Source organism: Saccopteryx bilineata, chromosome 3 (assembly GCF_036850765.1).
Source record: "Saccopteryx bilineata isolate mSacBil1 chromosome 3, mSacBil1_pri_phased_curated, whole genome shotgun sequence".
NCBI lineage: Eukaryota > Metazoa > Chordata > Mammalia > Chiroptera > Emballonuridae > Saccopteryx > Saccopteryx bilineata.
In genome coordinates this window covers 145,232,644-145,258,865 of record NC_089492.1, presented here as the reverse complement: position 1 = coordinate 145,258,865, position 26,222 = coordinate 145,232,644, and the positions used below count along the sequence as shown (strand labels likewise).

The 26,222-nt window shown below is 41.8% G+C and overlaps 1 protein-coding gene across 6 annotated transcripts in view; it reads left to right on the top strand.

The window, feature by feature from the left end:
* ST3GAL5 (ST3 beta-galactoside alpha-2,3-sialyltransferase 5) overlaps positions 1-25,146 on the top strand; it is a 69,598-nt gene extending 44,452 nt beyond the window's left edge. For all 6 annotated transcript variants that reach the window (XM_066267607.1, XM_066267608.1, XM_066267609.1 and 3 more), the window contains 4 exons: positions 6,798-7,141; positions 13,806-13,992; positions 15,222-15,380; positions 20,059-25,146. In XM_066267607.1, the coding sequence (XP_066123704.1) occupies positions 6,798-7,141; positions 13,806-13,992; positions 15,222-15,380; positions 20,059-20,307 (939 nt within the window). In that variant the 3' untranslated portion in view covers positions 20,308-25,146. The remainder of the gene's footprint in view (positions 1-6,797; positions 7,142-13,805; positions 13,993-15,221; positions 15,381-20,058) is intronic.
* The last annotated feature ends 1,076 nt before the right edge of the window (positions 25,147-26,222 follow it).

Sequence of the window (26,222 nt, the reverse complement as noted above, 5' to 3'; positions counted from 1 at the left end):
GACAACAAAATATGTTTCCCTGCTAACTAATGATATTGAACATCTTTTCATGTGCCTATTTCCAGTTGTATATGTTCTGAGAAGAAATGTCTATTCAAATTCTTTGTCCAACTTTTAATTAGGTTATTGTCTTATTATCATTAAGTTGTACAAGTTCTCTATACATTTAGGCTACCAGTCCCTTATATCAGATATATTATTTGCAAGTATTTTCTCCCATTCTGTGGGTTGTCTTATCACTTCTATTATTTTCAGCATAAAAGTTTCTAATTTTGATTAAGTCCAATTTATTTATTTTTTCTTTTGTTCCTTGTGCTCTTGGTGTCAGACCTAAGAAAACATTCCTAATGCTGTGTTTTCTGCTAAGAGCTTTATAGTTTTTTATCTTAAAGTTGAGCTTTTTATAGTTCGTGTCTTTGATCCATTCTTGAGTTAGTTTTTGTCTATGGATGGAAGTAGGGATCTGACTTCATTCTTCTGCATGTGGCTGTCCAGCTGGCCCAGCTCCATTTGTTGAAAAGACTTTCTCCTGTGTTTGCTGCATTCTTTCTTCTCTGCCTGAAGCCTTTCCCTCCCTTTGCCTCTCTGTTACTCATCTTTTATATCAAATCTCTGCTTGAGGATTACCCTTTCTAAAAGCCTTCTCTGCTCATCCTTCTTGTTTCTGAAAGGCCCTTTGTACCTTAATCCTAGCACTTACCACTGTGGCATATTGACTGTCTTCCTCACTGTCCAATAAGCAAGCCCTTGAGAGACAGGGATTATGTGCTAACATTTTACATTAATGAATATGTACTTACTATATTAAACTCTACGGGGGTGGGGAAATATTACTTGAACTACAGTTTGGTTTCTCATCTTTGAACTCCAAATTGTACAGAAAATCCACAGTTAAAAAGCAGGGAATGCTTTGAGTACTTTCAGTAATGCACATTAAGTTTAAATTCCTTTCAGGAGTAATATAAATACTTCCTGTTCAACTGTCTATATTGACCAGTAGGCAGTAGAAGAAGAAAAAAACTCCCCTATCACTTTCCCCACAAAACAGGGAATATGAGTCATTCATTTAGGCTTATGGGGCCAGTTTTAAAACCTAAGTTTACTGCTGGATCAATAATAGCAGGCGTCCCCAAACTATGGCCCGCGGGCCACATGCTGCCCCCTGAGGCCATTTATCCGGCCCCCTGCTGCACTTCTGGAAGGGGCACCTCTTTCATTGGTGGTCAGTGAGAGGAGCACTGTATGTGGTGGCCCTCCAACAGTCTGTGGGACAGTGAACTGGCCCCCTGTGTAAAAAGTTTGGGTACCCCTGAAACAGACTATGACTGCCGCCAGTGCCCTGCAATGATTGGCTCCAGTGAGGATTCCTGAGCAATCACTGACAAGGGGGATGGGAGTACCTAATGGGTAGGGTCAGCCTCCCAAACCCACTTCCTGCATGGAGAAGAGGTGACTAAAACTGACTTTCTACAAAGAAGGTGACCACCACATCAACCCAGTTGTAAAGGATTTCTAAAAGATTATTTTTTACAATTATAAAAATAACACCCAAAATTCAGATAATACATAAATGAGTGAAGTGGAAAGTCCCTGTGTAGGGGAAAGGAATGAATGGGGGCCAGTTATAGAAGTCATACATGTTTGTGACAGTCTTAGCTCAGAAATTAATAAAGTAGAAAGGAAAACCATCTTATAACCATGGTGGAATTAGGGGTCTCTTTTATTCTGTAACTTGAGACTTTTTTTTTAGAGAGAGAGAAAGAGAGACAGGAAAGGAAAGAGATGAGAAGCATCAACTCGTAGTTGCGTCACTTTTGTTGTTCATTGATTGCTTCTTATACGATTCTTGACCAGGGGCCTCCAGCCAAGTCAGTGACCCCTTGCTCAAGCCAGTGACCTTGGGCTCAAGCCAGCTATCATGGGGTCATGTCTATGATCTCATGCTCAAGCTGGCAATCCCACACTCATGCTCAAGCCAGCAAGCTCAGGGTTTCAAACCTGGGTCCTCAGCATCCTAGGCCGATGCTCTGTCCACTGTGCCATCACCTGGTCAGGCAAGACTTATTTTTTAACATAGCTTTTTAATACCGTTGACCCTGTCAAAATGCCACACTTTTCACAATGGTCCTCACAGGTTGTCCTGCTTCATTTCAGGCAGAGAAAACAGTATGTGTAAAAAACAGGTGCCTCAGAGGACCTTGCACATTAGAGGAAAGCAAGAGTTGGATATTGCTGAGTATTTGAGGTGGGGAATAGCAGAATATGAGACAGAAAATGAGATAGGTCCAGGGACTGCAAGGCCTTGAAGGCCACACTAAGCAGCTCCTAAATAGGATATGTAGTTGTGCATCATTAAAATAAGAACAAAAAATAAGAGCTCTCGCAAGTCCCCAGAGTGGAGGAAATGGTTGAGGAAGCTGGCCAGTGAGGTCATGGTGTTCTGATTGGCTGTGAGATGGTGTTCAGTGTGAGCGAGCTCACCTCAAAGAAAACCGGCTTCTTGCCCTGGCCGGAGGGAGGGGAGAAGAAAGAAAGAAAAGAACTGGCTTCCAGCCTGTTGGTGGAGTCAGCCCAAAGCTTTTGGACAAATTTAAATTATTGTGGATTTATATTAGTAGAAGAGGGTCTCAAGGCCATGAGGGTGGGGTGCTGTTAGCTTTGCTGATGACATTCAGCAGCTTGCAGTGTTAGTGGGACCCTGCTTGCACTGGACCTGGCCTGCAGTAATAGAGGTGTGTTGGCTGTGGGTTTTGTATTTCTATTTATAAGTATCCCTTAATGTACCAGTGGTAAAAATAAATAAATAAGTAAAAAATGCTTGTACACTTTGAAGGTATGGTTCAGATGTGAAATTGCACTTAACCCTCTTCAACATCCCCCCACTCCCTTCTCCTCTGATAATAACCACCATACTGTTGTTTGATTGGATAAAAAAGATGTGGTATATGTACACACAGTGAAATACTACTCATGTACATTCAATACTACTCAATACTTCCTGCCATTTGCAACAGCATGGATGAACTTGAGGCATTATGCTAAGTGAAAGAAGTCAAACAGAAAAGACAAATACTGTGTGATCTTCACTTATATGTGGGATAGAAAACAAAAAGCAACATACTTTTATTTTTTTTAAATACCTTTCCGTGAAATATCACATTTGTTTTCCATGGCAAATTGCCTGTCATTGACATTTGCAACTACCAGATGTCTGTTTATTCTTAATTGTAGACAGCCAGCAAGCTCAGCTGGGAAGACTCTTAAAATTGAAGCCCCCAGTCAAATGCCTTACTTTGAGAGCTGTGGGAGTTCCGTGTCTTTGAGAGTCCCCAGTTCTCTACTTCCTGGTGGGCCTTACCCTGGGTGAATGCCATCCAGACCCCGCCGCACCCTTCCTCGCTTGCCTACTTTGCTTCCCACCTCGGAGCTGTCTGTAGCAGGGACTAGGAAAGCCTTCCTCTCTGTCACAGCTCCAGGAAGTGAGGTTTTTACCCTGGTCAGGTTTCCCCTGGGCTTTAAAGCATGCAAGGAGGAGAGAGGCTGGGAATTTCTGTTAGAAGGAATTACCCCTGGGGGCTTTCTGAGAGCTTGTTACACATTTTTGGAGGAATTAAAACAAAATAAAAATACTGCTGTGGTTTTTTAGGTGTTTCTAGTGGCATTTGAAACATTTATTTGCTAGGGATTGACTTATTGCACCCACTGTCAACGAGGTCCAGGAAGGGTCACAGTCAGAAGATGATTCTAAGCCGTATGCTCACCTCACAATCTAGAAAATTAATTTGGAAGCCTGAAATGGAACTCTGCCAAAATGGAAATGGAATGAAATTTCACCCTTTCCCAATGAAACGTCGTGAGAAGGTTTGGCAGCCCGGTGGCCTGGTGCAGGTGTCCGGCTGGCTGGTCATCTACCTCTTTACATCACTAATCCTTCACTGAGCTTCTTACATCTCTCTTGGCACTTCTCAGATGTCCGTTTCTATCCTGGGGGGTTCTGAAAACCACACGCTTCGGGTGTCATTCTGTAGTGAAGAATTAGACCTTTGTCCTCTAAAAATTTGCTGTTTCTAACCTTCAGACCCAGAGTCTAGCAACAAATGTGTATAGTTATGTGCAGCCCTCTGCCTTGCCCCTCCAACTAGGCATTAAGGGCCTGCTGGGTAGCAGGTTGGGTCCGGGGCTGACCTGCAACTCTGGGGCCGTCTGGGTCCTGACCAGCTCCTCACCGGGCTTTCCCTCTGATTCTTCATGAAGACACCAATTCGAATTCAAACTTGTTGTCAGGGAAGTTAGTGTACTGCTCTCTGCTTGAGAGGCCGTGGTTTTGAGGTTATGGGAAGTAATCCTTAGCCCAGGTTAGCTTGCCAGCTCTGCCCTTTCTGGTTATGCGACCTTGAGCCCACAAAGTGACACTATTAGCGATGGTCTTTCAAGGTGTCATAGGCATCACGACACAAACTGAGACAGAGATTATGCAGTGTCTGCAGCACCGTCTGAGGTTCAGATGATACCACGTTCCGTTGTTAGAACTTGGGCCAGGCCTTCAGATGAAAGTGGTGTGATCTTTCCAGGTACTAATAACGTTTGAAAATGTAATTTTCTTTAAGAGGGGGAGTAGAGCTCTGCTAGAATAAAATAGCTGTGTTTCTACATAAGATATATTATAGCAGCTGCGGACAGAGGTATGGGGCCGTGGTGGCCAGCTGCAGGGTGCAGAGCCATGAGGCCACAGTAGGCGGGTGGCCATGGAGGACCTGTTCAAGGAACAGGGCAGTCTAAGGTGAAGAGAATACTTGACTAGAAAGCTTCCTGAAGAGGGGAAGGCTGGAAACGTTGTCCAAGGAATATCTTATCAAATCTGCCAAGAAGTAGTTGATGCTAATACAGAAAGCTACATCAAGAGGTGCAGGTATTGGGTTGAAATTATTCATCTCCACCACAGTATCACTTAATCATGGTTAAAAGTTTTTTTTGTTTTCTTTTAATAGTAGAGTGACTTGTTTTGTTTACCAGTAATCCAGTTAAAATCTTAGTGTAGTAGAGTCTGTTATTTGCCTCTGATGTTTTTTATTATCTCACATTTCTAAACTGCCGTTGCCTTGCATCATTAAAATAATGTCAAGGAGAAGGATTTTTTTAATAACTTGTTAAAGTCAAGCATGTTTAACATTAGAGACTTAAATGTTATACCTGAAATCATAAAGCTAGAGGAAAACATAGGCAGAGGCAGTAAACTCTGTGCCAGATGGGAGGAGGGTTGGGGGGGGGTGGAAAAGGTGACGTGATTAAGAAGCACAAGTTGCATTTATAACAATAGTCATGGGGATGTGAAGGACAGCACGTGGCATATAGTCAGTAATATTATAATAACCACGTGTGGTGTCAGATGGGTACTGGACTTACTGGGATGATCACTTCATAAGTTATATAAATGTCCAATCACTGTGTTATATAGCTGAAACTGATATTGTAAGCCAAATGTAATTGAAAAATAAAGAATGTCACCCCAATAAATTCAATTTAAAAAACACAAAATAATGTGTTATACAAAGAGCTGACAAAAATAACAAGGCTTTGAGAAAACAACTTAGTAGGGGCAAACATTTAAAATTATGTACAACAATAATGATCCTCAAAATAGTATTGACATAGTTCAAAGGACATGTTCAATCCTAAAAATATTCCAGTAAATATAGGACTACACACATACACATACACATACACATACACACACACACAGTGGTTTGATGATAGGAAGTATAAGGCAGGGCCAAGGCTGCCTAGTGTGGAAATGGGGACAAAAAGCACAGTGATGAGGGAGAACTTTCTGCCAGGCAGTGGGATCTGAGGCAGCATTCGGCCAAGAGGAAGACTGTGGGGCACATTCGCATTTGTACCATGTTCTTCCATAGTTTCTGTCTAGCTGGGGTAGTGTACTTGGCATTGATAGTTGTTCTTTGTTGATACAAAATATTAATCTACAGGGAAAAGTGTATGTGGAATCAAGGCAACATCTATGTTGACATGACCTTATTCCCTGATTCCATTTAGAGTAATTTGCATTCCAGACTATGTGAAAGTCATTATCCCAACTAATAAATACGCGTGTTTATCATCCTGCTAGATTGGAACCTGAAATATAAAAATATGTTTAACTGTGGTAAGAAATACATAACATGATATCTAGCATCTTAACCATTTTTAAGCACTAAGTGTATTCACATTGCGAATCAGATTTCTAGAACTTTTTCATGTTACAAAACTGAAACTCCACCCATTAAACAACTCCCCATTTCCTCCTCCCCCCAGTCGCTGGTAGCTACCATTCTACTTTCTGTTTCTATAAATTTGACTACTTTTACATACGTCATATAAATGGAATCTTACAGTATATGTGACTGACTTATCACTTAGTATAATGTCCTCAAGGTTCATCCATGTTGTAGGATGTGACAGGATTTTATGAAACACCTCAAAGTGTATCTTTTTCCCCAAAAATTTTTTGAACATGTTAGGCTGGGGGTGATAGGAGGTGGAGGTCCTTTCTACTTTATTTCTGTAATGAAATAAATATTCTTGAGTCTATCTCCTTGTCATGTGATTCTGCCAGGTCTTTTTCTGCAAGTTTCTAGCATAAATTAACTCTTAAAAGCAGATGTTCTATGTTAAAAGACAATAATCAAAAGGGGAGCCAGGTCAGACAGCTTACAGATGACACAAAGTGTCACCTATGAGGATACTTCTAATGCCTGAGAGTGTGGCAGCCTCACACACAGATTGGTGCGATTCTGTTCCAGAGGGCTCAGAAGTATGCTCAGCAAGTCTTGCAAGAGGAATGCCGGCCCAAGTTTGCTGAGAAGTCCATGGCACAGTTGTTCGAGCACAGGTACAGCAGGGGCTTACTGCCTTTCGTGAAGAAAGCCCCCAGCGTGAATGTGGCCGAGTACCAGTACGATCCTCCTTTTGGATTCCGGAGGTTCTCCAGTAAAGTCCAGAGCCTTTTGGAAATATTGCCCGAGCATGACTTTCCGGACCACTTGAAAGCAAAGAGTTGTAGGCGTTGTGTGGTTATTGGAAGCGGCGGAATACTCCATGGACTAGAACTGGGCCGTGTCCTGAACCAGTTCGATGTTGTGATAAGGTACGTTGGTTTTAAACCAATCTTTCTCCTCTACAGTTAAGTTCACTGCTGTTGATCAGTGCAGTACTGCATGTCTCAGCCATCTGGAGGTTAACTGTTTAAGAAAGTTGAAACAAAAACATAAAATGATTAGATGTTCCAAACTGCTGTACGGACCCCAGTTTGGCAAAACACTTTTAGAAGAGATGATGTTTAGAAGGATGGGTAGGTTCAGTTAAGCCAGCAAAGGAGGAAGACTGTCAGGCAGGGTCAAGAGGAGGATGAGGGGCCGACTGAGTCAGTAGGGTGCCTGGCCTCTGGGAGCAGGGCTTGGCATGGGGTTTGGTGTGAACGAGCCTGAGGCAGCTGGCTGTTGGGGTGCAGAAGGGAGACAGGAGTGTTTACCCCACATAGCAGGACACAAGGCAGTCAGCCTACATTCTCCTTGATTTAGCTGGTTAAAATTTTTCTGATTAAAGAAGTAAATATTGGCCTGACCTGTGGTGGCCCAGTGGATAAAGCGTCAACCTGGAACGCTGAGGTTGCTGGTTCGAAACCCTGGGCTTGCCCAGTCAGTCACATGTGGGAGTTGATGCTTCCTGCTCCTTACCCCCTTCTCTCTCTCTCTCTCTCTCTCTCTCACTCCCCCCTCTCTAAAATAAATACAGTTTTTTAAAGTAAATTATTACATTTTAAAGATGAAAAAATACAGGAAAATATAAGGAAGAAAATATTACAGCACAAATATTCATAACCAACCACTATTAATTTGCTGAATTTTTTTTCATTTTCTATACATATACTAATGAGTACATTTATATACTTAAGAAGTTTAGATTTTTAAACTTAATATTATGAATCGTTTTTGAGGTCATTACATATCTTTGGGAAACTAATTTTACTAAGTGTTCACTATTCCTTTAACTGATTATATGCTGTTATTTACCCACTTTCCTACTGCTGGGCAGTTAGATTGTTTCCAGTTTCTTTATTAGTGTGAAAATGTTTTACACATTCTCATATATATGTCTACATGTACATCTCTGATTATTTCCTTGAAAATAATTCCAAGAATTCCTAAAATTGTTAGCTTAAAGATATTTGAATGTTTTTAAGGATGTTGTTATATTTTAGTAAATTGTCCCTATCTTAAGGGTGTACAGAATCAGGAACATGATGAAAGTTGAGTTGTAATTAAATTTGCTAAGAGCAGGATGTAGAGTTGATTGAAGGCAGGAGAAGAGATGGGTGGGCACTGAGGTTTAGAGGTTGCAGCCAGAACATGCAGAGTGGGGACCTGGAGAGTGGGGACCTGGTGTGAGACAGAGAAAGAGAAAATTGAGGCTAACATAATCAAATAAGAGAGGCATATTGGAAAAGTAAATTACAGGACTTTCTGATAGTTTAAATGTCAGAGGACAACCAAGAGTTCCAGTCTAGGGGTCTGAGACAGTAGTGGGACCTACTGTCAGAAATGAGGACACTCTCTAGCCTGACCAGGCAGTGGTACAGTGGATAGAGCATCGGACTAGGACACAGAGGACCCAGGTTCGAAACCCCAAGGTCACCAGCTTGAGCGCGGGCTCATCAGCTTGAGCATGGGCTCACTGGCTTGAGTGTGGAATCATAGACGTGACCCCATGGTCACTGGCTTGAGCCCAAGGTTGCTGGTGTGAGCAAGGGGTCACTCGGTCTGCTGGAGCCCCCCGGTCAAAGTGCATATGAGAAAGCAGTCAATGAACAACTAAGGTGCCACAACGAAGAATTGATGCTTCTCATCTCTTTCTCTCTGTCTTTCCCTCTCTTCGTGTCACACACTCACAAAAAAAAAAAAAGAGAGAGAGAGAGAGAAAGAAATAAGGACATTCGCAGTGAATGAGGGAGGATGACAAAGCTAAAATACGTACTCTTGGTGCCTTTGTCCCCAGGAGCTGAGATCCGGGCAGGTTTCCTAACTGCCCTGTGCCTTCGTGTCCTTGTCTGTAAGCAGAGGCAGTAGCAGCACATACCTGATGGGGTTACTGTGAAGATGAAACCAAGTTAACAGATTTAAAGCACTTAGAATAGTGTCAGTAAATGCTCAATAAATGTTAGCATCTACTTTGGGGGATGTGTAGGACTGTGGGAGCTAAGGAGGAGAGGACAAGGGATATAATGTGTTTTTAGGAAAGAACCAACCTTTTTTAAGTTTCAAGAGATAAAAGAAATAGGTAAGAACCAAGTTTTAAGGCAAGAGGGGCACCATTGGTCCCAGTGAGCAGAAGGCAGCATGGTGTGAAGTGGGAATGTAAAGATCGGGGTGAAGGCAGCTATAACCATTGCCTTTCACCGGCTGATGTGTATATGACAGTGCATGTCATGTGCTTTAGGTGTTCTTATTCTTTGGTGAAGCTATCACTGTTGGCCAGTGTCATACAAGCCAGACCCCAGCATTCTAAAGGCAGGGTTTTGAGGCTTCCAGAACTCTATCTTGGCCTTCTGTTATCAGCTGGATGGTCTTCTGTGCACAGGCAGCACTGGGGGAGACAGAAGGGCCCTCTGCCCATCTAACGGTGTCTGACTGGGATATGGGAGGGAAAGAGGTGAGAAACGGGTGCCTGTAGCGTGCACTCTGGCACAGGAGAGAGAAGTGGGAGCAATGGGCGGCCTTGAGCAGGACAGCCGTGGGATTTGGCTCTTCAGGGGGAGGAGGGTAGGCAGCAAGATCTGGGAAAAAGGCCTCACCTGGCAGGAGGAAGAAGCATCCTTAGGAGACAGGAAAGGGGGCTGGGAAGGTGCCCCGTGATGGTAGATGCCAAACTGGGGAGTATGGACTTCATGCGTAGGCACTGGGAGGCCACTGAGCTCAGGGGACAGAGAAAGGGTGACAGCATAATTATGAGGGAGAAGATCAGTTAAGAAGCTTTTGAGAGGTAATTTTTAGACTTAAAGTGAGTCCAGATTTAACCAAAAAGTTGCAAAAATAGTATAAAGAACTCTCATTTACCCTTCGCCCAGGTTCCCCAGTTGATAAAGCTGTATCACACTGGCTTTATAATTTTCCTTAATATATACTATTATTCTTTTCTGAACCCTTTCAGAGTTAATTGCAAATATCTAGCTACTTTACCCATAAATACTTTAGTGCAGTGGTTCTCAGAGTGTGTGCCAGGGCACACTGGTGTGCCCTAGAAGATTTCCAGGTGCACCCTATGGTATTCCAGAGAAATATGTGCCTGTTGGGGACCAAAAAACCAACAGGGTTTTTGGAGTTTAGATTTTAGGAGACAGGTGTAGGGAATTGGCTGTAAGCTGACAGTCTGCCCAACCCTCCACCTCACTTGCCTGATTAGGTTGCAAAAGGCTGTTAAGCTGTTTTGCTGGATTGTTTACCCCTATGTTCCCTGGAAAGACTGGAGGCAAGTTTCTTCTATCCTTTGTTTGGTATAAAGTTAAGATAATATTATGGTGGAGGTTTTCTACACTTGGTAAAATTCTTGAGTTTTCTTAGAAACATGATCAAAGATCTCATTGATTTACTAATGGCCCACTTTGCCCTATAAAGAAAGCAAGATGCGATTTTGGGGCACACTTTGTTCTTGCCAGCAGTAATTACAGGGCCCTCCCGACCCCGTATTTTCTTAATTCCACGTATTTTCTTAATTCCATACCATTCCCACTCAGGACCTGGAATTACTAGCTGTGCTGGTTCACGGCATGTACCTAGATATAAAAATAAATATAGTTACTCTAGTATACCATTTTATTATGGAAATATCACTCTTTGTTAACACGTCATTATTATATTTATTATTAACACATCATTCTATTATTTTTAGATAAATATACCCAAATAAAATGGATAGATTTCTCAAAAAGAAGTGTGATATTGAAGAATCTGATTCTGGAAGTGAGCAAAAATTAAGTGTAAATAAAATAGGACTTGAAGGCTGACGGGCAGAATTTAATTTATAGCGTTTTCCATCACTTAACACTGAACAATACGATTGGATTAGAAACCCATTCATGAGCTTTGCACAGCAAGAGAAACTGACAAAACAGACGGCCAACTAAATGGGAGGTGATATTTTCAAACAACAACTCAGATAGGACCTAATATCCAAAATATACAAAGAACTCATAAAACTCAACAACAAACAAACAATCCAATAAAAAAATGGGAAGAGGACATGAACAGACACTTCTCCCAGGAAGAAATACAAATGGCCAACAGATATATGAAAAGATGCTCATCTTCATTAGCTATTAGAGAAATGCAAATCAAAACTACAATGAGATACCACCTCACACCTATTAGATTAGCTATTATCACCAAGACAGATAGTAACAAGTGTTGGAGAGGCTGTGGAGAAAAAGGAACCCTCATCCACCATTGGTGCGAATGTAAAGTAGTACAATCATTATGAAAGAAAGTATGGTGGTTCCTCAAAAAATTAAGAATAGAACTACCATATGACTCAGCAATCCCTCTACTGGGAATATACCCCCATAACTCAAAAACACTGGTACGTAAAGACACATGCAGCCCCATGTTCATTGCAGCATTGTTCACAGTGGCCAAGACATGGAAACAACCAAAAAGCCCTTCAATAGAGGATTGGATAAAGAAGATATGGTACATATATACCATGGAATACTACTCAGCCAGAAGAAATGACGACATCGGATTATTTACAACAACATGAATGGACCTTGATAACATTATACTGAGTGAAATAAGTAAATCAGAAAACACTAAGAACTATATGATTCCATACATAGGTGGGACATAAAAATGAGACTCAGGGACATGGACAAGAGTGTGGTGGTTACTGGGGGGGGGAGGGAGAGGGAGTAGGAGGAGAGGAGGGGCACAAAGAAAACCAGATAGAAGGTGACGGAAGACTATATGACTTTGGGTGATGGGTATGCAACATAATCAAATGTCAAAATAACCTGGAGATGTTTTCTCTGAACCTATGTACCCTGATTGATTAATGTCACCCCATTAAAATTTTTAAAAAAGAAAGAAACCCATTCATGAAAGCTTCAAGTGATTTTGGTTTAACATTAACAGAAGAAGAACTGGCAGCTATATCCACTGATCATGGATTGGTGATTAAACATAAGGAATTGTCACTTGAAGCCTTCTGGATTTCTATAAAAGAAGAATATGTGGCAAAATCTAAAAAAGCTTTAAACATTTTACTACAATTTTTACATCCTACTTATGTGAATTAGGATTTTCTACCCTCAACACAATTAAGAGTAAAAAGAGGAATTCTTCAATGTATTGATGAGGAAATGAGAGTTTGCCTTTCAAATATATGCCCAAACATTGAAGAAATCTCTAGGACACATCAGGCTCATGTTTCTCATAAACACAAGAATGAAAAAACTTAACACATTCACACTGGAACCTGCCAAATTTACTAAATCTTACTAAGAATGTATCTATATATATAAAAAGATAACTTTTTTGTTGTTTTTTTATTTTTCAACCCTTCTTTTTTATGAATTCTAAAAGCATAACTCAAAAAATGTAACATAAAAATGTTTTTTAATGTCAGAATAAATTTAATTTTGTTGTATTTAATTACCATAAAAGCACGCTTGGACATTATTTTTTTTAATATTTGACTTAATTATTACAACATATTTCTCAGAAATTTGTATATCGTGCACTTACAATTATTTGTAGGATTTTAAATGCACCCCGACTTCAAAAAGTTTGAGAACCACTGCTTTAGTGTGTGTTTTCTAAGAACAATGATATTGTATTATAGAACTACAGAACAATATTTAGAATTAGGAAATTAATACTGATACAGTAGCCCTTATTCATTTGCAATCTTTATTCAAATTTCACCAGTTATTCTAATGTCCTTTATTTTTAAAAAGAAAAGAAAGGGGGTGGGGGAGAGAAATAGAAAGAAAAAAAAACCTTGTCCAGGATAATGCCTTGTATTTAGTTGCTATGTCTAGTAATATCTTTTAATAGTCCAGATTAGGTGTCTTGAGATCTAGAAGAGGAAGTGACAGTGGAATAGAAAAGAAAGATTAGACACAGGTGACATAATACAGGTGAAGAACCAAACAGACCATGAAACTGTGTAATAGGGTGAGTAGTACTACTCCGGGAAGAATCCTTAGAGTTTTCCTCCAGACAACCACCTTGTTTAAGCCTTTGTTGCTCTAACAGCTGTAAGTGTCCCCAACCCTTGGTCTAAGACTAGGCTTCCACCCGGGCTCATTGCCTTCCCTGTCCCTATAGAACTGCCACCGTGGCTGGCATGGTTTCTAGGTTTTCCTCTCTGATTACCCTTTTGAAATTCTGACAAAAGCTACTAATATCTGAGCACAAGGTGGGGGGGGGGGGGGTGTTCAAGGAAGCATTACTAATGCAGAGAAAGCCCCAAATATAATATGTTTGGATTGGCTCAAAATGGCAGGAGCAGAGAGAATTGCTTGACATTTAGAGATCAGATCTAGTGTCCTTCACTGGAGACCAAAGGCTGCATTCATCAAGCGCCTGGAACAGGCTGAGCTGGAGGGAGGGAGCTGGTAGGAGGGACACCCTGCCCCCAACCACAGACTCATTTCCAGCCCTAAGACAAGTGTAGAGAATTTGATGAGCGGATTATTCTGTGATGTGATACGATAGTTAATGGCTTTCTTTGTCATTTTGCCCTTTTTATTTAACTAGGTTAAACAGTGCACCAATTGAAGGATATTCAGAGCATGTTGGAAATAAAACTACTATAAGGATGACTTATCCAGAGGGTGCCCCACTGTCTGATTTTGAATATTACTCCAATGACTTGTTTGTTGCCGTTTTATTTAAGAGTGTTGATTTCAACTGGCTTCAAGCAATGGTAAAAAATGAATCCCTGGTAAGCATTAGAAATTCAGCCATCAAATGTGTCTTTGTGAAAAGTGAAGGGGTCTCTAATTGTAATTACAGACTCTTACTTGTAAACAAACACATAATGGAATGCACACTCTTTTGTGTTGTCTTTTAAATAACCACTTCTTTTGTAGAAACCCCTCAGAACTCCTTGCTGGAAATTGCTTTCAGAACTTCATTGAGTCACAGGTGGAAATCATGGTCTTACTTAATGGGAATATCAACTTTTGTACCAAAATTGTTACTACTAAAGTCAATGACCCAATTTATTCACCAGACATGAACTTATATAGCTTTTGGCTATTTGTAGAAAGTAGTTTACATGGGTTAATGTAAACCATTATTGAGGATATTTAAAAGAATAGACAAAAAAATCTCTTGAGAAATAATTCTCAAAGAGCTTCTCCAAAAATGCTTTGATTGATTGGTAGTATTCTTACAGGAGTAAATTCCTAGCATTCCGAGGGGCAGATGTAGAGGAGATGTCCCTCACGTGGCCATATTTCTGCTGTTTGTCTTTACAGTCAGTCACATTACTTTATAGTCTGCCTATTGTATTGAAATAAATTTTAGAGGCTAGCTGTCATGGAGTGTGTGTGCATTTATATACACATGCACAAACTCTGTTCACATAAATTAATTGGACATAGTAGACTTTTCACATAGGCTTCTTGTGTTGGAGACTTTTGTCTCTCCAGAGCTTGATTCTGTACAGGTTATCCTGGTCTTCTGGACTTTCTGTTGAGTAGAGGTTGTTCTGGTTGGGAGGTGAAGCACATATGAAATGATTTATGGTCAGTTACAAGACTTCGCAGAACTGGGACACAGACATGGGTTGGGGGCGTGTTAGGAGCCAGGCGCTCACAGCACCATTGCCCTTTAATTGGCTGTTTGCTTAGTCTCCCCTGGGTAAAATGGTGGCTCTCAATCCTAAAAAATCTACCCTCTGGTCATTCCCTGAGGAACTTCTTCCCCAAACAAGAGCCGCTTCTGTAGTTTTCCCCTTGTCTAGTGCCACCTTCATGAATCGGGCCCTGTAGAGTTGCTTTTCTGAGTTAAAATACTGAATTTGCAAAACTCTGACTTTGCTACAGAATGCATGCCCGCAGGGAGTCACAACCACAACTTGGCCTATTATCAGAGGATATGTCCTCTCCTCCACTGATCCAGATGACTGCTAAGTGCCTCTAATGACTGCTTGTTTTCTTTCCTTAGCCATTTTGGGTACGACTCTTCTTTTGGAAGCAGGTGGCAGAAAAAATCCCATTACAGCCAAAGCATTTCAGGATTTTGAATCCAGTTATTATCAAAGAGACTGCCTTTGACATCCTTCAATATTCAGAGCCTCAGCCAAGGTTCTGGGGCCGCGATAAGGTATTTTCGTTGCTACTGAAAGTTAACTGTTCTTCTCTTTGTTTGAGGTACATCTGTACAGATTTCACTTAGGCTCAGCTGTCTACCCAGAGGCACAATTCAGGGGAGAAACCTAGCCCATGGTTAGCAGTTTCTGCACCGCTCTGCACCGTGACTTCAGGGCTCCTTAATGCTTGGTATAGTCAGCCCATTAACATATGGGTCACTGAGATGTTATTTAAGGTATTCTTACTCTGGGACTCCATATAACTAATATCAGGATGCTGAAAGGTACTGTGATAATCTGGAAAGTTCTTCACATTTTGATTCTGTGGTGAGAATTTCTCACTTTATAGGGGATAGTAAATAAAGTCAGCCCCTAGAGCAGTTCTTTTCAGTTGATGCGTGGGTCCTTCCCCAGACATTCTGATTTAATTGGTCTGTGCTGTGGTCTATACATTGGGATATTCAGAGTTCCACAGGTGATTTTATTTTGCAGCCTAATTTGAAAACCTCTGCTCTAGATCAGTGGTAGTCAACCTGGTCCCTACCGCCCACTAGTGGGCGTTTCAGCTTTTATGGTGGGCGGTAGCAGAGCAACCAAAGTATAAATATAAAGATAGATTTAACTATAGTAAGTTGTTTTATAAAGATTTATTCTGCCAAACAGCAAAAATCCGACATAAAGTACTTGGTAAATAATTATTATTATATGCTTTAACTTGCTATAACTCTGCTTTATAAATTTTATAAAGTAAAGTTACTTACCTACCTTATAAATCACCATTACTGTGGAACCGGCGGGCGGTTAGAAACTTTTACTACTAACAGAGATACAGAAGTGGGCGGTAGGTATAAAAAGGTTGACTACCCCTGCTCTAGAGGCTGTTCACTGGTCAGTTCTTTACCTGCAATTAGCCTGTGTTGCCACCAGGGGTTGGTGAGTCCTTTATTATCTCTGGTTTGAAATAGACTTGTGTCTCTAAAACTTGTCAGTAAAGCAGTGAAAATCATTCTTCAACAAAAATTTGAGCAAAACCTTTATATGTAGAGAAAATCAAGGAATTTTGAAATGTAGGGGCCACTGCTCAAACTGAGGGCCTGAGATCTTTCCTAGGAGGCAGAGCTGGTCAGGGTCACAATTTGCAAACACTGAGCTAGACTCTTAGCTGTAGTCCCTGGTAGGCAGATTAGCAGGTTCTTCTATTTGCCATATAGATCAAATTCTAATTAAAAGATTCGTGAAAACAACTGTGTACATTTTAAAGGAAGAATTCTGTGATTATTATGGAAAACAAACACCTAAATATACTCCTTGAAAACAAAACCTGGTTCTTAACTCTGATCAGTGACCGCTAAAGTCAACTCTGGCCCCAGCCTCAGGCATGACTGCCCGATCACCTGGATGCTTCAGTATTGAAGCTCTTCCCCTGGGCAGCTGCCATTGTCCTCAGGTGCTCTGCCCTCTTTGTGCTCTCCTGCCTCTACACCCACGGCAAGCCCGCACAGTCCTGTAGTCCCTGCCCGTGCAGGAGCACATCCAGGGCCAGTCCTCCCCTCAGGAGGTGCGGTTTCCCTCTCAGAGAAGAGAGGCTCTGCGCCTCCCCAGTGGCTGTCAGTCTGTGATTGGAGTCATTTACTAGGGTGTGTTAGCTACTCTCTCCCATGTGGAAGCACATAGGGGCTCAGAACACGGTCATCTGTTAGTATCACTTACAATGTTAGACTTAAACAAACTGGCGAGATTCTTAAACTAAGTTATAAAGAGGTTATACTATAAATCTACTTGGGCATCTTTCAGTAGTTTTAGATTTTTGTATCTTTTAAAGTGTCCTATTTCTTTATTAAATTCCATGGTAATTTTTAAACATGGGCAAATGGTCATTTGTTTATTTATAGGTAGATTTTATTTAAAAGGTAACCTTTTAAAAATGGACATCTTTGTATAAAATATGAAATTGCTGAATGACAAACAGTATCAGAAAAGTTAGAACAAAATAACCGTTTGTGGGGGGGTAGCAAATATATGACAGTCAGTGTTCTCAAAGTACAAGGAGATCTTAAATCTCCTTAAATCAAAAAGAAAAAAAGATGACCAAACAAAAATAAATAGGGAGAATTATGAACAGACATTTCACAAAAGAATAAATTAATACAGCTAAGGAATACATGATAAAATGTTCGACCTCACAAATAATTAAGTAAAAGCAAATTAGAGCCGAATAACATTTTGCCTATTTTCTTAGCAAAGATTTAAAAGCTTGATAATGTCCTTGGGGTGTTCTTGGTTGTTTTTCCTTTATTGTTATTATTAACAATACTGGGTGGGTAGGCAGCCGGAGAGGGAGGGATGAATGGTGCAGAGAAGAAGTCTGAGTGCTTAACAGAATAGGCTTTTTGGGAAGAAAGCAGATAAAGGCATTGAATTTAACTCTTTGATTTGGGGCGGAATTTAATTGTTAGCTTTTGCATAGATTTATATGTTGGCACTTTTTCTGGAGGGTAATCTAGCAATTTTAAATCTGAGTAATTTTGACCCAAGAATTTTACTGTAAAATTTTTAGTATAAAGACATTAGAGATATCTGAAGAGATGGATGGCTACTCTAAGATGCTCACCATAGCTTTAATAGCAAAGGACTAAAAGCATAAACATTATCAGGGAGTTTTATAAACGTATTATGGTATAGTCAGTGCAGTGTTGTGTAACTGCTAAAGATGAAGAAAACCTAATGGATATGAACACCTCCGTAATAAATAAGAAAATTGAGTTACAGATCATTTCATGCAATCCCATTTTTTACAAAATAAAAATATGTATGTAGAGATGCACAGGAAAAAACTTGGAAATAAACATCAAGTGAAGAACGCCCTTCTTGAGAGGGCGAGTCTAGGAAAGACTTTTACTTCTACATTATAATCCATGTATCATTTGAATTGAATATTTGTTTATGTTTATAGTTGACAAGGTGGCATTTTTCTTTTGGATGAAAACAGTAACTTAAAAAGATGATTTGTGGTCTAAAAAATTGCATTGTCAGAGACTTCCTCATGCATATGGCCTTCTGCAGAGAGTAGAGTGTGTTGAACAATTATCTTACAGGGTATATTCTAGAGATAACATGGTTTGGGTAGTTTTTGACAGTTTCTGAGTTACTCTCCGTACATTGTCCCTGTGAACAGTTGATTTTCATAACCCTGATGTGCTGGATGAGGAGGTGACCACAGGTAGAGATAGCAGAACGCTGCCTTAGGGCCTTAAGGCTAAATAGGAGGAAGGCTTCCATTGGGTTTATTTCTCTTGGTTTCTATTCCCAACATGCAGAATGACTCAGTTCCTTTTTAACAAGTGAGGTTGGCTTTGAGAAGTAGATGCAACACACTGCGGAGCAGGAAGCTGCTTTGGACCGATGGTGGGTGCAACAGGTGCTTCCTGATCCCACCTGTTACAATTTACAGAAAGGAGAGTTATTTGTGGAAACCACAGATGTAACTAAGATGAACAGAGGAGGTACATTTGTACCTGAAAAAAATGTACAACAAAATGTATCAGTTAGTAAATCAGCAGCAGCCTTCAGAGAGGCCTGGAAGGTGTTGCAGGGCTTTGCTGTTCCTTCCTGCCCTGTGAGTTGTCTGTACCCACGCTGGGTGGAGATCCTGAAGGCAGGGCTCCAGACTTGCTAATGGCAAGATATCAGCCACAAGGAGGGAGCGCTGGTACAGGCAGAATCCAAACTGGTTTGGGCATTTGGGACCTAAAACTAGCTTTGCTCAAACAGAAGGGGTGAGCAGAAACTGACTTAGCAGCTATACATGTGCCTTCAAGTGTTATTTGCCAGGACAGCAAATGAAGGCCTGACATGGGATGTGGCACGTGGCTTCAGGTGAGAGGTGAGCGCAGCCGCACTGGCGGTGCTGATGCTGCACTGTCCTCAGGCAGAGCCGTCCACAGGTGCCAGCCAGGGAGGGACAGGTCCCGAGAAGAACTGTGGAAGGTCCTTTGGCCACTTACCTCAGAACAGACCATAGACCAGAGGTCGGGAACCTATGGCTCGTGAGCCAGATGTGGCTCTTTTGATGACTGCATCTGGCTCTCAGACAAATCATTAATAAAAAAACGTAATATTAAAAATATAAAACATTCTCATGTATTACAATCCATTCATTTTCTACCACTCATGTTCATGGCTGTAGGTGGCTGGAGCCAATCACAGCTGTCCTCCGGGACAACACCAAATTTTTATTGGATAATGCATAACGTATACGGGTCATTGTATGGCTCTCACAGAATTACATTTTAAAATATGTGGCGTTCGTGGCTCTCTCAGCCAAAATGGTTCTCGACCCCTGCCTTAGACATTTGTTGTGTGAGAGAGGAAGTGGGCTTGTTTTGTAATACTGGTCACCGTATGTAGGATCAGTAGGTAGAAGTTTTAGGAAAAACACCTCTTAGCTTGGTACAAAGAGAATTGCCAAGCTGCCTATTGGTGGTGTGTTAAAAGTATTCGCATCACAGACTGTTTTAGAGTCTAGAATACTAACTTGAATAGCAAGTCAGACTTTAGAATTCTGTGATACATAAAATTGTGTGATGTTTCAAACTGCAACCCCCATGCAGCCTTTGTTACTTGGCATAGCATGGATACTACCTGGGAAGCAGTGCACTGTACTAAGACATTTTTGTCTTTTTTCTTTTTCAGAATGTCCCCACGATGGGTGTCATTGCTGTTGTGTTAGCCACACATCTGTGTGATGAAGTCAGTTTGGCAGGCTTCGGATATGACCTCAGTCAACCCAAAACACCTTTGCATTATTTTGACAGTCTCTGCATGGCTGCCATGAACTTTCAGACCATGCACAACGTGACCACGGAGACAAGGTTGCTTCTAAAGCTGGTCAAAGAGGGCGTGGTGAAGGACCTCAGCGGGGGCATTCACTGCGAGTTTTGAACACAGAAAACCTCACTTGAAAATGCAACTCTGACTCTGAGGGCTGTTTTCATGGCCTTCTTGATGCATTTTATCCTGCAAATTCTTTGAAGTGCAGCTGGTATTTTTAACTTTTAATTTAAAGAACAGTTTAGCTCTTCCCATTTTTCCCCCTATTTATTTGAGGTCAGTGTTTTTGCACAAAATTTTGTAAATTAATTTTGGGAATTGATTAGACTTTTCAAAGAGAATTGAATGTAATGATATTTTATATTTTAAGAAAGTTATTTAATTTGTAAAAGCCCTGCTCATGTCTAGTGCACATAGAATACCAACCAGTTCAGTGGAAGTCCCCCTTTGACAAGAGCCCTGAATGCCTGATTCTGGTTCTTATTACTCCATGTAGTGGGACAAATGGCAGAGGCACTTTCAGGGTGACATGCTCAATAGCTAAACCACTGGTCCTGGTGGGGCCATGCTGCAGTGTGAGGCCTGGGCTGGCTGGACAAGCTCATGGTCCGTCTCTGCTGGTCCGCCTCCTGCCAACAGGAATCAACCAGGAGAACTGTCCTGAAGATTCTGGTCAAGGAGAGAAACAGAAGACATTTCCTGTGTCCTCTCAGCACTCCGAATCTGGAAGCCACTGTCTTCCCTGCAATGATGACAATTCTTGAATTTCTTGAGAGTTTTTTGTTTGTTTTGGGTTTTTTTTAAGTGAGAAGTGGGGAGACAGACAGACTCCCGCATGCGCCCGACTGGGATCCACCTGACATGCCCACCAGGGGGCGATGCTCTGTCCATCTGGGGCGTTGCTCTGTTGCAACTGGAGCCATTCTAGCACCTGAGGTGGAGGGCATGGAGCCATCCTCAGCGCCTGGGCCAACTTTGCTCCAATGGAGCCTTGGCTGCGGGAGGGGAAGAGAGAGAGAGGAAGGAGAAGGGAAGGGTGGAGAAGCAGATGGGTGCTTCTCCTGTGTGCCCTGACTGGGAATCGAACCCGGGACTTCCACACGCCAGGCCAATACTCTACCACTGAGCCAACCGACTAGGGCCTCTTTGGAGTTTTTAACTGCCCTTTCAAAGCACTTAAATGTTCATCTAAAAATGTTCCACTCTGTCTGAAGTGACTTTCACAAATTAGGACATAACCTCTGTTGTCCAGAGTGGTAGAAGAATAAACCTTTTTCAGGAATGAGTTCATTCTCTGAAACACTGAAATGAAATGTTCCCAGTGTTATAAGTTGCCTATTTAAAAAAAAATTTTTTTTAATGCCTGCCTGGCATTATGTACCAGGCAGCATGCCAGTCAAAAAATAAAAAAAGTTTTTGAGGAGCTCTCACAGTATAGTTCATTTGAGTACTTTTTTTAAAAAAAAGTAAAGTCTACCTGAAATGTCCTTTTTGGATGCTTCTCGGTGGAGACCTCACTGTGAGCCGGCAGTGGGGGACCGAGAGTGAAGGCTGCCGTGGCCTGCAAGGGGCTTCAGCCCAGACAGCTGCAGACCTTTAGAGAGATGTTGGGCATCAGTGGCTTCTTCCCAGAGAACAGGCTCGTTCAAGCTTTTGTCTCGGAATTGCTCCGGTCTTTGCCGTCAGATCTGCGTCTGTATTCTCCATCCCTGTTGCTCCCCTGCTGCTGCTTCTCACTCAGTCCTCATTTCCCATCACTGCTCCTGCGGCCCCAGTGCAGCGTCAGCTCCCGGCCCGTTCTGGTGTGTTCTGTACCTGCCGTGCTCGGTGTGTGCAGCTCAGAACCAGGTTGGAACATTCTGACAGAGTCCTTGGATCTCCAGGGCTCTGGGGTCACACCAGATTAGCCAGCACAACAAGATAATTTTTCTCTGCTTTTATAATTTTCTATGGATTTTGATTTCTACTTTATAAGATTCTGTAAGAATATGCTTTAAAATTCTCCCCAGTTAAATAACTTAAGATTTGAAGACTGAGACTCGGGAAGGTGGTCCGTAGCTGTCCTGTCACTCGTGTGGCCGGCCTGTACCAGATACCGCCAGCCCCTCATCGTTCAGGGGCTACTTACAGCCTGAAAAGACTTTCTTTAGACAACTTTCCCAGTACTGTGAGCGCCACCTCCCAGGTTCATGTGGACTCGTGTCCTCGCAGGGCTGCTGAGAAGTGTATCTCAGTGCCCAGCAGATGTCCCCCCGGGCTGTCCCGCCCCTCATCTATGTCCTTTTCTGCATCCTTACACTGCTTTACCATGACTCTTTTCATTTCTAGCAGGCAGTAAATGCCCTAAATGATTAAAAAGGCATATTTTCCAGGCCTTTCAAAGCACCCCAGCCAGCTGGAGTTGATCAGAGGCCACTTCAGGAACGTTAGCACTTGGGCGGTTATTTGTTGGAAGTTGTTGCTTTGCTTCAAAGTTACTCCTTCCTTACCGCCCCCCCAGCCTCACCCCCATACACACACTTGCTTTTCTGGAAACAGACCTCTGGGTGCTTCAGGGTGTCATACTTGAGCTCTAGAACTCAGGTACTGTCATCGCTCCTTAGCTTTCTAGAGCTTTATAGGCACACTGCACATCCTTCTCCCATTATGATCATAGGTTGTGGACAACTTAGGATGACTTACACATGTTATGTGTTTTAACATACTTCTTACTGGAACTTTGAACCACAAAAAACAAATCAGTGAACTCTAGAGTTTTATTTGTTTTTGTTTTAATTTTCTCCTATGGAACACATATTCTCTCCAGAAACCTTGGCTGGCCTTAGAAAAATGCTTTGGGATTGGGGTGGGTGGGTAGTTCCCCCTGACATGTCTCATGTTCTTAGGCAAAAGCTAAATTGGAATCTGGAAAACCCACATATTCTGGATGTTACCTTGCTTGCTTCATTGCTCCTTTTGTGTCGCACTTATTTTTTCCCCATTTCCCAAGAATGTATTAATAAGGTATTGACGTCTGTTTCCACAGAATTCGTTGGGGAGGGTCTCATTATTTGTGTCTGGAGCCATCAGTTGTCAAACCAGCATTTTTGACACGTGCTTGTGTTGAACCTCTTGGCCATCAACTGTCAGTCCGGTTTGTGTGGTAGACGGGCTTAATTGTATCATAAAATAAAAGGCAGTGGGCACACCCTAGACTCCCCAGGTTATTAAAAACTTCTAAAACCAAGGACCGCTTTGTTTTAGCTACATTCTAATCCCAGCGCTTTGGAACTTGACATCAAAAGGATTGTTGAATTTGCCTTCTTGGCTCAAGAGACTTTCAGACCAGTGTTGCAGGAAGATTAAGAAATGGTGGCTTAGTCTCCTCCTAGGCAGGTTTACAGCATCCGAGTGTGGGTTATGTGTCATCTTTTCTTCAGGTCACTTCACTTAAGAAGAAGAAAAGGAGCGGTAGCTATGATCTAGCAAAACTCCCCTCTGAATGGCGAGAGCTTTCAGGATGCTGAGTAGCAAGCGAGAACCATGTCACACCAGCGTCTTCCTTCATTCACACACGTGGTAACAAAACTTCCCTCAAACAACCCCGTGTTTGCTGCCCATGCCACCAATGCCCTCTTCGTCTGGTCCGCTCTCAGACCAGAACACAAACAACAAAGGAAGCAGACCCAGTACGTAGAGCACACCCAGAAACGGGGTTCCCTGCCATTCCCCTGGAGGTTGAGACGCCCTGGCCCAACCCTCTGAGTCCTTATTCTCCTTTCCCATGTCCCAAGTCTTTAAACAGCATGGATTTGTGTTCTGAAAATGTGTTTCTCTGTATTTACCTACAACCAACACTCAATAGAAGACTAGAGGAAGAGTACATTGCAAAGGAGAAACTATTCATTGAACATGCGCACTCAAATTTTATTGACTAGGGCCTGACCTGTGGTGGCGCAGTGGGATAAAGTGTCCAACTGGAACACTGAGGTCACCAGTTCGAATCCCTAGGCTTGCCTGGTCAAGGCACATGTGGGAGTTGATGCTTCCTGAACCTCCCCCTTCTCTTCTCTCAATATCTCTCTCTCTCTCTCTCTCTCTCTCCTCTCCTCTCCTCTCTGAAAATTGAATACTTAAAAAAAAAAGTTTTATTGACTAGGAATTAATGTTCCCCAAAAGGAAATTGCAGTCTTAGTAGTCTGACCTTTATTATCGGAATAATTAGATCTGACTAATGGCCAATATTAAATTTCATCCCATTTAGCAAGAAGAAAAGCATCTGTATTGGCAGCTGTGGTGCACAGGAGTAAATAGCATGCGATGAAGTTTAGTCCTAACTTCTTTCAAATCAGCTTTTCCAATGAGCTGTGTCCATAAACACATAAGAAAGAAGACAATTTATAAATTTCCTTCTGTCTGGAAGAAGTGAGATGACAAGTGTTGCCCTGGCATCAGGCTGCCTGCCATCCAAGACTTCGCAGATGTAGCCAGTACTGCCTTCGTGCAGATGGGAATGTAATGGTGAATTTTCAAAAAATGTAAACATTAAAGAAACTGACTATTCAGCAGATACCTCATGGCAGCAATACTAATAACTACACTAAAAATTTGTAACTTCTAAAAGAGCAATTTATTTCCACTGTATCCTTTTGTTAACTGGCTTATGTTTTTTGGCTTAGCAAAAAAAAAAATATATCAGTTCCAAGAAAATTTGATATTAAAAATGATGAGTCTATTTAAAATGTTGGTTAGGGCCTGACCTGTGGTGGCGCAGTGGAATAAAGCGTCGACCTGGAACACTGAGGTCGCCGGTTCGAAACCTTGGGCTTGCCTGGTCAAGGCACATATGGGAGTTGATGCTTCCTGCTCCTCCCCCTTCTCTCTCTCTCTCTCTGTTTCTCTCTCACACTCCTCTCTCTCTAAAAAAATCAATAAATAAAATATTTTAAAAAAATAAAATAAAAAATAAAATGTTGGTTAGATCCTTGATTTAAAAGAGCATTTTAAATTACCAGACAGTAATGTGAATGGGACAAATGACTAAGGGTGATTAAGGACAATAGTCAAACCTCTGGCCAATGGCTCAGTGGATAGAGCGTCAGCCCAGCATATGGACATCCTGAGTTCAATTCCCAGTTAGAGCACACAGGAAAAGTGACCATCTGCTTCTCCCACTCTTCCCCCCTTTTCTCCCTCTTCCCCTCCCGCAGCCAATAGCTTAGTTGGTTCGAGCATGGCCCTGGGTGCTGAGGATAGCTTGGTTGGTCTCAGTGTGTCAGCCTCAGGTGCTAAAAATAGTGTGGTAGTGGAGCATCAGGCCCAGATGGGATTGTTGGGTAGATCCCCAGTCAGGGCACATACGGAAGTCTCTCTCACTATCTCCCCTTTTCTCACTAAATAAATAGGTAGGTAGGTAGGTAGGTAGATAAACAGTAGTCAAATTCAAAAGTCATTAGTGTGCATGTCTGTTTCACTGTCTCCCCTCCTCTCGAATGAATGAATGAATGAATGAATGATGAATGAAACAGTAGTCAAACGCAGAAGTCATTACTCATAATGTATCAAGATATCCTGGCCTGACCTGTGGTGGCGCAGTGGATAAAGCGTTGACCTGGAAATGCTGAGGTCGCCAGTTTGAAACCCTGGGCTTGCCTGGTCAAGGCACATATGGGAGTTGATGCTTCCAGCTCCTCCCCCCCTTCTCTCTCTCTGTCTCTCCTCTCTCTCTCTCTCTGTCTCTCCCTCTCCTCTCTAAAATGAATAAATAAAATTAAAAAAAAAAAAGATATCCTATCAGGCAAGCTCCTTTGGGGTGAGAAGAAACTGACCATTAGCCCTAAAACAATGAGAATTTGAAAGCTCATCCATAATTTATAAACTCTAGTGACAGAATTTCACATTTTATTTCATCTATAGAAACTATAAAAAGGCATTGCCTATTGTAGGTATTAAATATGTTTTCATTTTATTCTGTATCTTTAATGGAATTTAGACATGGGCAGTTGATAGTCTGAATATAATAGAAAGTTCTTGGATCTAGAAGCTGG